General features: G+C 40.1%; 1 protein-coding gene across 4 annotated transcripts in view; it reads right to left on the bottom strand.

Moving 5' to 3' along the window:
* The window catches only part of SSBP2 (single stranded DNA binding protein 2), a 127,147-nt gene that overhangs the window by 75,029 nt on the left and 37,393 nt on the right, over positions 1 to 14,725 (bottom strand). For all 4 annotated transcript variants that reach the window (XM_032213424.1, XM_032213425.1, XM_032213426.1 and 1 more), the window contains exon 2: positions 970 to 1,042. In XM_032213424.1, the coding sequence (XP_032069315.1) occupies positions 970 to 1,042 (73 nt within the window). The remainder of the gene's footprint in view (positions 1 to 969; positions 1,043 to 14,725) is intronic.

Here is a 14,725-nt window from a genome sequence, read left to right as displayed (position 1 = left end):
TCAACACTGCCACACATAGCAATAGTTTAGGCTGGAAAAAAGCACAAGAGCTCTAATCTTAGATTGGAGTAACCTGCAAAAATCTGGGGCTTGGATGTCAAAATAATGATTTACATTAACTAGCTATTTCTTTCCCTCCCTCCCTCTCCTTATTTTTTATTTTTAGTTTGGGCCTAAAATAAGACTATAACGACAGTGATAAGCAATGTTTCAGTGTTCTGATCCAGCTCCCTGAACATAACAAACACTCTGTAATTAAATTAATGATTCCTTTATTAGGAACACCAGCAGCCCCAGCAAAAAGTTTCTCTCACTCCAGGCTGTCCGGCAGGGAGATGAATAGTTGTGTGCCACATCTATTCATCTCCATCCCCTGCCTTTTATCCCCAGAACTAGGGTGGGGTTTCGCTAGCAGTGGTGGCTCTTCCGTCCCAAGGCTCAGCCCACAGATATCCACTGCTGTTCTCTGTCTTCTGCGCATCTGCGTGTCAGGCACTGGACCCAGCTGTTCCTTCTCTTCTTCATCAAGCACCTCCAGACCTGGGGGCTGTTGACTTTTCATCTGAGGGCTGTTGGATGGCATAGGTTCCGTCTCTCTCTCTCCCCCTATCTCTCCTTCCCTCTCTCTCTGACAGCCTTATTCCCTCTTCCCTCCCAAATTGCCTTGATGCTGACCCCGATTCCCACATCTCATCTGATTTGGCTGCTGGAGGGGATGGCGGCCACCAGGCCACAACACTCAGGCCCAGTGCTTCTTGATATATAACAAGATTGATAATATAGCTACAATTTTTATGCCCTTAAAAATTATCATAACAAATAATTTCATTTCTAAACATTTATATACTATATGTTAGACTATCATGATTCTCTATAGAATCACTGATAATTTTTAATATAGTAATATAATATAGTAATATAATAACGTTGACTATTAATCCAAAAATAAGAAAAGAGTAGAAAACATACCTCTGATAAAAATGTCTGTGCAGACTTCTGTGCTCCTACATGGAGAAGATATTCATATACATATAGTGCTAACCTGGAAACAGAAGAAAACCTATTAAGATTCTAATTATTTAATAATTCCAAAATGAATAGATTGTAATATATATTAGAGGAAAAATCCAGTAAAGCTATTATTTTACATCCAAAATATTATATATGGACAAAAGTCCTAGCACAGCTTAAAAAGCTTTTATACAAAAAGCAGAGTCTGTCAATATTTTATTATCTGGGCAAGTGCCCAATTGGAGAAATGTTCAGGTACTATTAATCTATATTTATGTACATAAGCTATGCTTACAGTAAACAATATACCGTATTTGTAATTACAGCAGCACAGCACAGATAAATAAATTCTTAACCATGATTCCTTTTCAATTCTTACATTATTATTACTGTTGGTCGCATAGGCAGCCAGATATTTAGATTGGATTTGGCATTTTTACCCATCTATCAAATCATTCCCATAGATACGGGATAGTATTGATGTTTGATGGTTAAAAATATCATAGGATGTTTTCATTTTTTGCATTTTACAATAAATAACTTTTATTCCAGTTCCTGTTGGAAAACTAGTAGCTCTAGTTGCTTAGCCAACAGCAATATCTGTTTTATCAGGCATGTTATAAACAAGATGCCTGCCTGTTTGGATCTTAAAGGCCCATAATTTATCAGCCTGCTCATTTTATAATCCTCAATTTGAGATCCCAGCAGTTTTTACTAAATTTGAATGCAACCAGGAGAATGATCCTGATAGGGACTTTTCACTGGATACACAAAAGATGTTGAGGCTATGTAGATGAAGGAAGAAATACAAAAGATAAACCAAGATAAGACTTAGGTAGTGACTTTTAACTGGATTTACAAAAGAGGTCTGTTAAAGCCTTGAAGAAATATTCATGAAAGAAAGGCAATATGTGAATGAGTCAAAGATCAAACTTGTTAGAAGTAAAAGAAAGGAATATAAAGTTGGCTTCTTTGATCAAGGTTAAAATAAAATATGTTTTTATAAAGCTCTGGTAACTCTTTACATACTTTTTTTACTGATCTAGGACTGAAAAATCAATAGTGGTCAGTCAGTATGATTTTGCATTTAGAAGGGGTGGGCTATAGGAAAAAGAAATGAATGTTTGTAAATTTTTTACTTGTTCTGTTGAAAACTAGAAGTCACTTCTTTACGTACTTCTTTATGTTTTCGTTACATTTCTTTTTTTTTTCTATTTTTTATTACTTTTTGAACATTTCATTCTTTCTTTTTTTGGGTTTAATTTGTATTTGCTTTACTATTGTATTAAATCATTAATAAAAATTACATTACAATACACATACATACACATGGGTACTTGTGTTTGCGTGTGTGCGCGCACGCACGCGCGCGCACACACACACATATGTATATCCACTTTTGGATATACTGAAGTTTCTTTTATCAATAGAAATTAGGGAAATGTCATATTAATTAATAAACAATTGTCAAACAAAAAATTAGTGTGATGCTATTCAATGGAAAATTGCCTTTGAGTTTTCATGTTACAGCTCTGTTAAATTCTAAGAACAGATTACAACAAACCAAAAATGGAAGCTTTTAATATCTCCACATATATGAAAGGCAGTGCATGATTCCTTTTCCTTAAATAGCTGTTTTGCAGAAAAAAATCAGTAATTGAAGCATCCACAATCGTCTGATAAAAGAAAGCTATATTTGTTGACCTATCATGGAATTGTTAATAATAAAAGTACCCTGCAATGAAGGCAAACTGGAAACTTAGTGGCTATTCAAATTTTTATTTAAAAAATGACAAAATATTTAACTAGATAGGGTGAAATGAAATGTTATACTGAGTGAGGCATTTAGAATTTAGACAATGTAAGTATAGCAACACTATAAACTTATATTGGCTTCAACTTGCGGGAAAAATACTACAGGTAAACTGATCAACGTTATATAGGGAGAATATGCATCAGCATTGCATAAATGGAATTTATAAAAGATAATATGCTTCAGCTGTCTATATCTTTGAAGAATAGAAGAAATCTTCAGATTTAGAAGTTGGATGCTATTCTATATATCCAAACTTTCCTGCCAATTCATAACAATGTATAAAAGATAATTGGCAACCCCTGTCTAACAACTACTAGAGCAGTGTTTCTCAACCTTGGCAACTTGAAGATGTCCGGACTTCAACTCCCAGAATTCCCCAGACAGCGAATGCTATCACACACAATTCTTATTTGTATCCATCTCTTCTCCTCAGCTTTCCAGGATTAAAAAAAACAGTGTCTTCAGCCTTTTTTCCTAATTTCTTTCCAACAATTCATTCAATTGAATAGATTAAATAAAACTGATATGGGAATAAAGCATGAGGGAATACGGGTAAGTTGCCTTTATCCACTAGATGGCTTAGCTGGTATGCAGAAAATGTTCTCCAGTAAAATACAATCCTATGGAACAATATAATTTTGTATCAGAACAGCAGAAATAATCATGGAAACCCCCTCTCCTTTTGTACCCTACTGCAGCTATAAAGTTATTGTGATCCCTGCCCAAATTGTACTGAAGAGTAAAAGCAGTGTTTAAGTTTAAAGCCCAGGAATAAGAACTTTTGTTTTCCATTAAAGCATATTCTTATGTTGAGGTTCTTTCTGGATTGCAACTGCATATTTTGCTAAGGTCCACTGATTCAGTTGGACATGTTCTCTAATTTGATATTATTAATTAGGAATTACCAAAAAAATCATTTGTATTCAAATACACACAGAAAAATAATTAGATATGGGTTGAAATTCTCACTCACCCATGAACTTCACTGGGTAATGCAGTGCAAACCATCATTTATTTGCATTCCACAACCTGCAATTTTTTACAACTTGTCAAACCAATCCATTAGGATTGTATAGGTTAAGCTTGGTGCTATGTATAGGCCTTTGCTTGGTAGCATGGCCTTCTTAAGTTTCTTTAGATTCTGCCCAACTTGAGGAGTTATACTTTCTGAATCAACTATGCTAATTTACGACTTATTCCAAGTGGGAAAGCTAACGAAACCTTTAACAAAATGTAGGTCATTTTAAGATTTGAAATACACACACACACACACACACACACACACTTCAAAAAGTGTTATGGTATTATGGTTTCAAGCAACAAATACCATTTGTTAAGCTGGATTTTCACTTACGATCATGTGACTCAATTTACAACTATGTTGCTTAACTTATGACCATGGCGATTTGACTTCCAACCATTGTAAAAACCATGATAAAATCGGCCTGGTCATATGATGACTTTAGTTAGAATTACAATGACTTACCTCACTTATAACAGAAATTCTGGTCAAATTGTGCCTATAAGTCAAGGACTACCTATATTACGGTAATATTGTATTACTGTGTTTCCCCGAAAATACGACAGGGTCTTATTTTCTTTTTACTTACAAAATATGGCCTTGGGCTTATTATAGGGGGAGGGCTTATTGTTTTGGGGTTGCCGGGCGGTTGCTTCCTTGTGAACTGCCTCCCGAAGAACCAGGCACAGCCTCAGGGGCGAAGCAGCCATGAGGTGACCAAGCTCACAAGCAACCGCCCAGCAAACCCCCTCTCTAGCCGGACAGAGCGCCATTCACTGACCAAGAGGGTACTAAGGTGCCAAGACACATGGTGTTCTGCCCGCTCCCCAACTCCCATGGCGTGGCACATTAGAGATACCCCCTAGGTCAGTGCATGGAGCTCTGCCGGGCTGGAGAAGGGGGTTACGGGAGCGCCTGTTCAGCCCCCAGCAGACATGCCTCCTAGCCTCAACATGTCTGGGCCCAGCTCTCCCTGCAGCAGCAGCCACCACGCTCCGAGCATAATGTCTTCTCCGGTTCCAAACTCCCAAACTCGGCTGCCGAGTCTTCCAGCAGGGCCGCTCTAGGAGTTCGCTCTATTGTTGTCGGCTGGCTGCTGGAAGACTCTGTCTGGAAGACTTTCTTACAGAGTCTTCCAGCAGCCAGCCCACAACCATAGAGCGCACTCCTAGAGTGGCCGCTGCTGGAAGACTTGGCAGCCGAGTTTGGGAGTTTGGAACCGGAGAAAACATTATACTTGGAGCGCAGCGGTACCGGCAGCTGCTGCAAGGAGAGCTGGGCAACTTCCCCCTCCGGCCAGGCAGAATGCCACCCCCAACCTAGCGGTATCCCGAAGGCAGCAAGCAATGTGAGTACCCTTCTCCCCCCCCCGGCTTCTGTGGCTTGGCGCCTTCAGGATACCGCTATGTCGGTGAGCAGTGCTCTGCCTGGCCAGAGGCAGAGGGGCTGTCCAGGGGATTTATTTTCAGGGGTGGGCTTATATTTTTGCCCACGCGAAAAATGTGGCAAGGCTTTAGTTTCAGGACAGGTTGCATTTTCGGGGAAACACGGTAATAAATATGTGAGTTTGAAAAGATGCTTCAGATTTTTGGCTACTGGAGGCTAAAATAAGTTTCCCCATGCAGAACTTTCAGACTGTATATACTTGGAAAACAAAATATTTTATTATTTGTAGCAGGCTATAATAATTTCAGATATTACACACTTCAATTACATGAGTATTTGTGATATTAGTGCTTTTTTGAATAAATCTAATTATTTCCTTGAGTTTAGAGGTTACTCTAGAAACAAATGTACAACTTACTTGAGTCATTAAGAGACAGTTGGCATACAAATTTAATATTTTTTATGGTTGATGGTTGGCTAATGAAATGTCTGCAAGAAAAAAACCAACCTTAGAGAGCACCAAGGACTTCTTCATTACCATTTATTCTTTTAAACTTTCTTGTTGGTGTAGTTTACAATCCTAAATAAGTAAATTCCCATCATATGCTATATTAATTTTAGGTTGTGAAGATAAGTTTGATATACAATGGCCTATTTTAAGATTACTATATCAAAGAAACTGTTCTTAGGAATCAATCTGTCAAAAAGATATAGTAATTTCAAAAGTGGCAATGAAAAAAACTTTCATACATGCTTGATTCTCTCCCTTCTAGTTTTACTAAACACATAAATAACCCCTCCCAACTGTACTTAATTTACTTTTATGTTTCTTTTGATTTATTCAACTCTCACTTCTATATAACAAAGTGGGTGATGCATGCTGTTATACATAGCATTCTTTTGACATTCCTTGCAACAGACCACATGCTACTCACTATCTTTCTATTTAGCTGACAAATGTGCAATTCAAATTTGATGTGACAGTTTGAAGCTGCAGCATTCATTACTGAACAGGTAAGTCATGCCATGAAAGATATTAATAATAATGTAATAATTTTTAGACTTCAAGATTCTGAACCAAGTAATCTGATTTTCAAAGTTGAAATAAATATTTAGAGGTTTTTCAATGTATTACCGGTAATGTGTGAGTACTACAGAAAAATTCAAATACTTATTATAAACTACTGATCATTAGTACATATCATCCATCAGCTATTAAATATATTTCATAGTATTGACTATCAAATTAAATTAAAATGTAGCATTTTAATCTTTTGTTAAACTTACAAGTGATTCTTCTGTACAATATGCTTTTTCCCCCCACACAAAAGAGATTGACAATTTGAGGTAGCTTTATTGGTATGTTATAAATTAGCTGTTACTAGAACTATCAACAGCACTTGGAATAGAAAAGTGAGAGAAGTGCTTATTTTGCTTTACATATAAAACAATCTAGGTAGAGTTTTGCAGACAAAGATCTGCACTTCTTTGAAAACAATACAAACACATACAGGAGATAAAAAGGCCAATTTACTAAGGAGAAGAATGACAAGTCAGAATTCTACAGAAAATGTTTGATGAGTTGGAAAAGATTGCTAAGAGTAACAAAAATATTTAAATATGTTTAATTAAAAAGAAAAGAACCATTATATCAGCATTTAATTAATGTGCCAAACAACTAACTGTAACAAAAAAGGTAAAGTTTCTTAAGTTTATTCAGTTTACAACAATAACAAATAGAAACATGGCCAGTGAAAATGTGAATGAATTTAAATCTCCAAGGTCAGGTGGGTTACACCAAAAGAATTGACTGGTGATCTGGTTGGAACTGTGATATATTCTGGAGGCCAGGTAAGATCAGGTAAGCGGAGGAATGCAAATATTGTTCCCTTCTTCAAAAAGAAGAGTAAGATCCAGGGAGCTACAGATTTAACCAGTGCAATATCTATATACTTACAAAGAGTATAGAGCAGATCATAATGAGACTGTCCCATTAGCATTTTGGAAGTAATATGGTATTTACTAGAAAACAACAAAGAAAAATTCTTGACAGACTCTATTTCTCTCTCCTCTCCATCTCTCTCCATCTCTCTCTAACAGTTGAATTTCTCTTGTATTTTCTTGTTCTCCTTCACCTGTCATCTAACAACCCAGTTGATTTGTGAATATTTTTTTTATCTGACCTGAAGGTCTTTGACAGTAAAGGGGGTGGGGGCAACACTGGGTTGATACCAAGACCATCCTCCCTCTTTCTTCTTCTTCTTGGTTGTTTCCCTAGTGTCACAAACTCAGCATGTACCAAGAGCTGGAGGAAGAAGAAACAGCAGTTGGAACCTAAGTTCACCTAAGGGAAGGCAAGCAAGCAGACCAATGAAAAGAAGCTACACAAAAAAAAGACAAGTCTATAGAGAGAAAAGGGAAAATAGGAAATAGAGTTGAACAATAGTTTTCCTCAGCCCTGGAGGATTGCTGAGCAATATTAAACCAAAATAAAAATGGAAAAAACAGCTAAAGCCATATTATGGCAGTGTCCACTTCTTCAGAAAAAAAGAATGCTCTAGAAGCCTGACTGCAGAGGCCAATCATTGGTAAGTAAAGAACTGGACAAGAAGGAGTCCCGAGAAAGTCTTAGCCACCACATAAACCCTGATAGCAGCTACAGGCCTCCAGAAACAAGGACAACAGCCCTTAGCTTACACATAGTATCTAGTATACTGAGGCAATGCAGATGCTGTGGGAAAGACCAAGTTGGTGGTGGGGTGAGAGAACTAGAGAATTTCAAAAAGGTATATTTGAGCCTTTTGGTCAAGGGAATAAAAGTACCGTATTTTTCAGAGTATAAGATGCACCGGAGTATAAGACGCACCCAGGTTTTGAAGAGGCATTTAAAAAAAAAAAAATAGGTAGGTAGAGAGACGGAGAGAAAAAGAGAGAAATTCAGTAGGTAGGTAGGGAGAGAGAGAGAGAGTAGTTAGGTAGGTAGATAAAGGGATAGAGAGAGAAATAAGAGAGAAATACAGTAGGTAGGTTGGTAGGGAGAGAGAGTTTAGATAGGTAGCGGGGGAGAGAGAGAAATACAGTAAGTAGGTAGGTAGAGAGAGAGTGTGTAGATAGGTAGGTAGAGAGATAGAGAGAAATAGAGATAGATAGAGAAATACAGTAGATAGATAGGGAGAGAGAGTAGGTAGGTTGGTAGGTAGAGGGATAGAGAGAGAGAAATAGAGAGAAATATAGTAGATAGGTGAGAGAGAGAGAGTAGGTAGGTAGGTATATAGGTAGATAGAGGGGGGGAGAAATAAATATAGTAGGTAGGTAAGGAGAGAGTGAGTAGGTAGGTAGGTAGATGTTTCCAGGTGTATTTATCCATATGCTGGAGAAGGAAATTGCTGACAGCCTGTAGCACCTAAAGCTTTGTTTCTGCTGGCACAACACTTGACCAATGTAATGCTTATCAACCACACTAACTAAACAGCTTTCCGAAAGGGGGAAAAAAGTTTTTGCACTCTGCAAACCTCCCCAAAACGGCCTGTTTTTTGCAAAAATGGGCTCATTTTTTTTAAAAAAAGGTATGAATAGCCTGGGGGGGCTTGCAGAGTGCTCCTGGGGGGGGTGTCAAAAATGAGCAAATAAGTTTTTTGTCAAAAAATAGAGGCTTATACAGTGCTGCTGGGGGCTGGGGGGGGCAAAAAAATGGCCCATTTTTCATTCATTTCTGCCTTCCCCAGCCCCCAGAAGAACTCTGAAAGCCTCCATAAAGCTATGCACGGCCATTTTGATGAAGGGGCAGGGCTTCAGGAGGCAAAAAATGCTGTATTCAGTGTATAAGACGCACCCAGATTTTCAGCCTCATTTTAGAGGAAAAAAGATGTGTCTTATATTCTGAAAAAATACGGTATGCTTCTAATACTTATTTATTTGTGGGGACATATTGACATTCACATCAATGCAGTGGGGGAGTTTGCTCCACTTATGATTTCTGTTTTATGGAACCCATTACCCTTACTGACTACAGGACAATTCCACCTCCAGTATGATTTTCTCCATCTCTTGATCATACATAACAAAATAACCATATTATCGTACTGTTATAATATTGGATATTTTCTTCTAATATTGAGAAACCTATTAACTCTCCCATCTTGGCTTAGAGGTTCCTTGAATTTACATACAAGTACCTAATGCAGCCTCATCCCTAGAATATATGTGGTTATTGTTGTCTGGCTGTATGCATTTACTAGATCCATAGGTTTTTGTCAAAAAAAGGGCATGCATAGCCTTTAGGAGGCTTCCAGAGTGCTCCTGAGGGTTTTTTTGTGGGGGGGGGGACGAGCAAAACAGGGCCCGTTTTTTGCTCATTTTTGCCCTCCCAGCCCCTAGGAGCACTCTGGAAGCCTCCTAAAGGTTACGTGCAGCCATTTTTGCAGAGGGGGCAGGTTTCGGGAGGCCCAAAATTCTGTATTCAGTGTATAAGACGCACCCAGATTTTCACCCTTTTTTTGAAGGAAAAAGGTGTGTCTTATACTCCAAAAATATGGTAAGTTTCTACATTTTTAATTTGGGGGTTTCCTGAATATAATAATTCTGGTTTTTAGCAATACCACTTTTTACAAGCAGAACAAGGTTGCCAGGAGAAAAGTACCATTGTCCAGTCCTAAACCCATCCAGTACATTAATTCTGATGATTACTGTTTTCTTCACTCTTCCCCAAGCCACGTATAGTGCATCATAAGAAAGAAAGTCAAATGTTTGTGTGCATGGCTAACTTTGAATGCATAAGAGCAAATACCATATTTTTTGCTCCATAAGAGCAAAAGTGGGTGGAAATGTCTGTGCATTTTATGGAGCGAATATTGTATCACAGACCGGGGCACAGTGGTTTGCCATACCTGGGGGGAGGGTATTGGAACAGCGGGGCCAGGCAGCAGCGGTGAATGACAACGGCGATATCCACCACCTGAAACAGCTGATCAGCGGTATTCCGGGAGGTCAATGCAGCAGACCAACCTCCTTCCCCCAGGTACACCACCACTGCTGCCTCCTGTGGGGAATGCTGGAGCCTTTGCTGAAGTGGCAGCCAATGGCAGCAGCGATCCCTGCTGCCTGGAACAGCTGCTCGGTGATTGAATCAGCCTCCTGGAATATCACCAACCAGCTGTTCCATGTAGCGGGGATTACTGCTGCCATTCCCCACTCCTTGGCAGAAAAGGCTCCAGCGTTCCACGGCAGAGGCAGCAGACACAGAGGCGGCAGCAAAGGCAGCATTTCTGGTCAGCCAGCCCACAGATCAGCAGGGCTATGGGAAGCCAGGATAACCGATAGTGGGCGCAACAGAGTGGAGCTTTGATGAACCACATGCTGGGGCTGCAATAACGTGCTAATGCTGACCAGGCTGTTTGCTGCAAGGGTGGCAGAGGCAGATTTCCCTCCCTCCCTTGTTTTCCTCCTCTAAATCTAGGTGCGTCTTATGGCCAGGAGCATCTTATGGACCAAAAAATACAGTACCTTTGTGCATTTCCTTCTCTGTTTTGCCTGAGAAAGGGAATGAGCAGAATGTGGAATTAATAAGCAGAATGGTGCCCAGTAGTAAACAAGTGCCTCACAGTAGGAGTGATGTTTACTGAAACAAAGGATAAGAATGTCCATTGGAAACAAATGGGAACAATGTGAGAAACCACAAAAGTGTGTCAACTGACGTGACTGAGCTCCATTGAAATAAGTAAAATAAGCTACAAATAAAAAAGGGATGAACCATTAAAGAGAATGAAATAGGTAAAAGCAGCAGCCTTTTTTTATACTGAGAATATAATGGCAATTATTTTCTGATAGACCTACTGTTTATCTTTTTCAGGTAGCAGAAGTAAAGGGAAACCTTAATTAGAAACAATCTCTAACTTGATCCTGAGAAAACCATTGATGTATGGTTCTTTTAGTGATAATATTTAAGCATTAACTCTAGTATATATAAAATGCATAGCATTTATTTCCAACTCTATAACATAATTTGAAGTCTGAAAAACGTAATTGTTATGTATTGTGATTTGTGTTTACATAGAATGCCAAAAGGGAGTATCACGTTTGAGAAAAAAATTGCAGCAGAACTTAATGAGTTCTGACAAGTAGAATTCTTACCTGGTTGTGAAGGGGACTTCCATTTGGATTGCACGAATAATTATTTTCACTAATAAAAATATGTTGAATACATAATTATTTGTTTTTAATTATTTATATTTGCTTCCTTTGAAGGCATCCCAAGTGGTATATGTGAAATATTTGTACTGAATAGATGAACATTTTCTTTAATTGTATATGAAGAACATTCATATATTGAATTATATTGATAATGATCTAAAAGATAAAGTATGTACACCAGAGTATGGGTAGAGTGTAAAAATTTACAAAATAATTTTATGTATTTACTGCAATAAAGATTTTTTTTTAATTCCAGTATGCTACTTTGCTGAACGTTTCAGAAGAACATACATGAAACTCAAAAAATTAGAATATCGTGCAAAAGTTCATTTATTTCAGTAATGCAACTTAAAAGGTGAAACAAATATATGAGATAGACTCATTACATGCAAAGCAAGATAGTTCAAGCTGTGATTTGTCATAATTGTGATGATTATGGCATACAGCTCATGAAAACCCCAAATCCACCATCTCAGAAATTTAGAATATTACATGCAATCAATAAAACAAGGATTGTACATAGAACAATATCGGATCTCTGAAAAGTATAAGCATGCATATGTACTCAGTACTTGGTTTGGGCCCCTTTTGCAGCAATTACTGCCTCAATGCAGTGTGGATGGAAGCTATCAGCCTGTGGCACTGCTGAAGGGGTTATGGAAGACTAGGATGCTTCAATAGTGGCCTTCAGCTCTTCTGCATTATTCGGTCTCATGTCTCTCATCTTTCTCTTGGCAATTCCCCATAGATTCTCTATGGGGTTCAGGTCAGGCGAGTTTGCTGGCCAATCAAGCACAGTAATCCCACAGTCATTGAACCAGGTTTTGGTGCTTTTGGCAGTGTGGGCAGATGCCAAGTCCTTCTGGAAAATAAAGTCAGCATCCCCATAAAGCTCATCTGTGGAAGGAAGCATGAGGTGCTCCAAAATCTCCTGGTAGATGGCCGTGTTGACCCTGGACTTAATGAAGCACAGTGGACCAACACCAGCAGATGACATGGCTCCCCAAATCAACACAGACTGTGGAAACTTCACACTGGACTTCAAGCATCTTGTAGTGTGTGCCTCTCCATTCTTCTTCCATACTCCTGGTCCTTGGTTTCTAAATGAGATGCAAAAGTTGCTCTCATCAGAAAAGAGGACTTTGGACCACTGAGCAACAGACCAAGCCTGTTTTTCTTTAGCCCAGGTAAGACGCTTCTGACATTGTTGGTTGTTCAGGAGCGCCTTGACAAGAGGAATACGACATTTGAAGCCCATATCCAGGATCCGTCTGTGTGTGATGGCTCTTGATGCACTGGCTCCAGCCTCAGTCCACTCCTTGTGAAAGTCCCCAACACTTTTGAATGGCCTTTTCCTGACAATCCGCTCCAGGCTGCGGTCATCCCTGCTGCTTGTGCACCTTTTTCTTCCACACTTTTCCTTTCCACTTAACTTTCTATTAATGTGCTGTCAGGCATGCCTCCTTCAATATCCAAGAAAGAAAAACCTCAACTCCATTTTAATAGAGATAAAGTACTTTTACTAGATATGAAGTGAACGCAGCAAAAAGGAAAGCAAGATCTGATCCAGCAAGGCGGGAACATATACATATCAAACATTTATCCAGCAACCTCCCCACAATTCCCCAACCCAGTGTCCAAACTGCAACTCCCTAAGGTGTCATGTGGGGTGCATCTTCAAAGAGCCTCATCCGGTTGGTATGCGAAGCGGTTAGCCTTGACCAAGTCCAAACCTCAGCCACCAGCATGTGCAGAAGATGGTGAGAACAAGACTCCTCCAGTACAAGATAATTCCCTTCCCCAATACCATGCGCCCCCGTTCCTATGGCAGCCAATAGTAAATAAGCGTAGTAAAACACCCGTAAGCGAGCAAGCCAAACAGAGGCTGACATGTGCTTTGATACAGTACTTTGGGAACATCCAACTTCTTTTGCAATTACCTTTTGAGGCTTTCCCTTCTTATGGAGGGTGTCAATGATGGTTTTCTGCACAACTGTCAGGTCAGTAGTCTTTCCCATGATTGTGATTCCTACTGAATCAGACTGAGAGACCATTTAAAGGCTCAGGAACCCTTTGCAGGTGTTATGGCTTAATTAGTTGATTAGAGTAGGACACTTTGAGCCTAGAATATTGCACCTTTTCACAATACTCTAATTTTCTGAGATTGTGGATTTGGGGTTTTCATGAGCTGTAAGCCATAATCATCACAATTATGACAAATCACAACTTGAACTATCTTCCTTTGCATGTAATGAGTCTATCTCACCTCCAAGCGGGTCGAGACCTCTGCCTTATTCAATATGGTTTTGAAGTTGGCAAGCTTAAATAAACCCGAAAAGACAGGCTTTTCAAAGGCAACACCTTTGTCCCCCGAAAACTCAGGCTCTGGCCTCCTCCAAGTCAGAATCCTCGCTAGCCAGAGAGGAATGTGGAGACTGAGAAGGCTGGGTCAAGGACGCCTCCATAGGGGTATCTTGGGGCTGGAGATGTCAGGTCTTGCACAGGTGCTTGCCCCGCTGCAGCATGCCTGCCTCTATGCCCTGGGATATAGCCCTGTTAATGACCTCTTGCATCTCTGCTGAAAAGTTAGGGCCTTGGTCCCCGATGGGTGGAACCCCTGGAATGGGTCGGGCAGCCGGATTCTGGAGCTCCAAAGGGCCCACGGGAACTGCCCCTTCCTCTGAAGGACAGGCAAAGAGATCGGCCTGATCAGCCAATGATGGACCTGGAGAAGTTGCCATGGCAAGGGAAGCAGTGGGAGAGAACTCCTGGCCCTCCTCATCACTATCAGAGACAGGCTGCCCCTGATCTGGTTGAACCCCCATGGAGGGCTCCACTCGAGACACCGACTGGGAGGTTTGGGCCTGCTGCTGAGCCTTGGAAAAGTGCTTCTCTAAGGCCTTCTGGCAACAGATGGCATCCCTATCCGGGCTTGATCCCTATTTGGGTCCCAGCCTAGAATAGGGTTTGCTGCCCCTGATGGCTCCCCGGGCAGCCTTGCCAGCTTGCCTGGAGAAAGCTCTGGAAGAGGGCCCAAAGTTCTCTGAATTCTCAGGGATCTGATCTGCCATGGCTGAAAGGTTGGGGTCTAACTGAAACAGGCAGGGACTACCTCCATTCACCACCTTCACAGTTGCAAACTGTGGACCCAGGCGCTCAGAAAAGAGACACAGAAGGCCACTGTGATCTGATCCAGCCAAGCAGTAATCTGGTGAGAGCGTTAGCATCTCCCAGCACCTTGCAGGTCAGGTAAGGAAGGTGACCTAGATAAGCCACGATCCGTTGCTATACTAATCTGATGC

Source organism: Thamnophis elegans, chromosome 3 (genome assembly GCF_009769535.1).
Source record: "Thamnophis elegans isolate rThaEle1 chromosome 3, rThaEle1.pri, whole genome shotgun sequence".
Lineage (NCBI taxonomy): Eukaryota > Metazoa > Chordata > Lepidosauria > Squamata > Colubridae > Thamnophis > Thamnophis elegans.
This window is presented reverse-complemented; position numbering and strand designations above follow the sequence as displayed.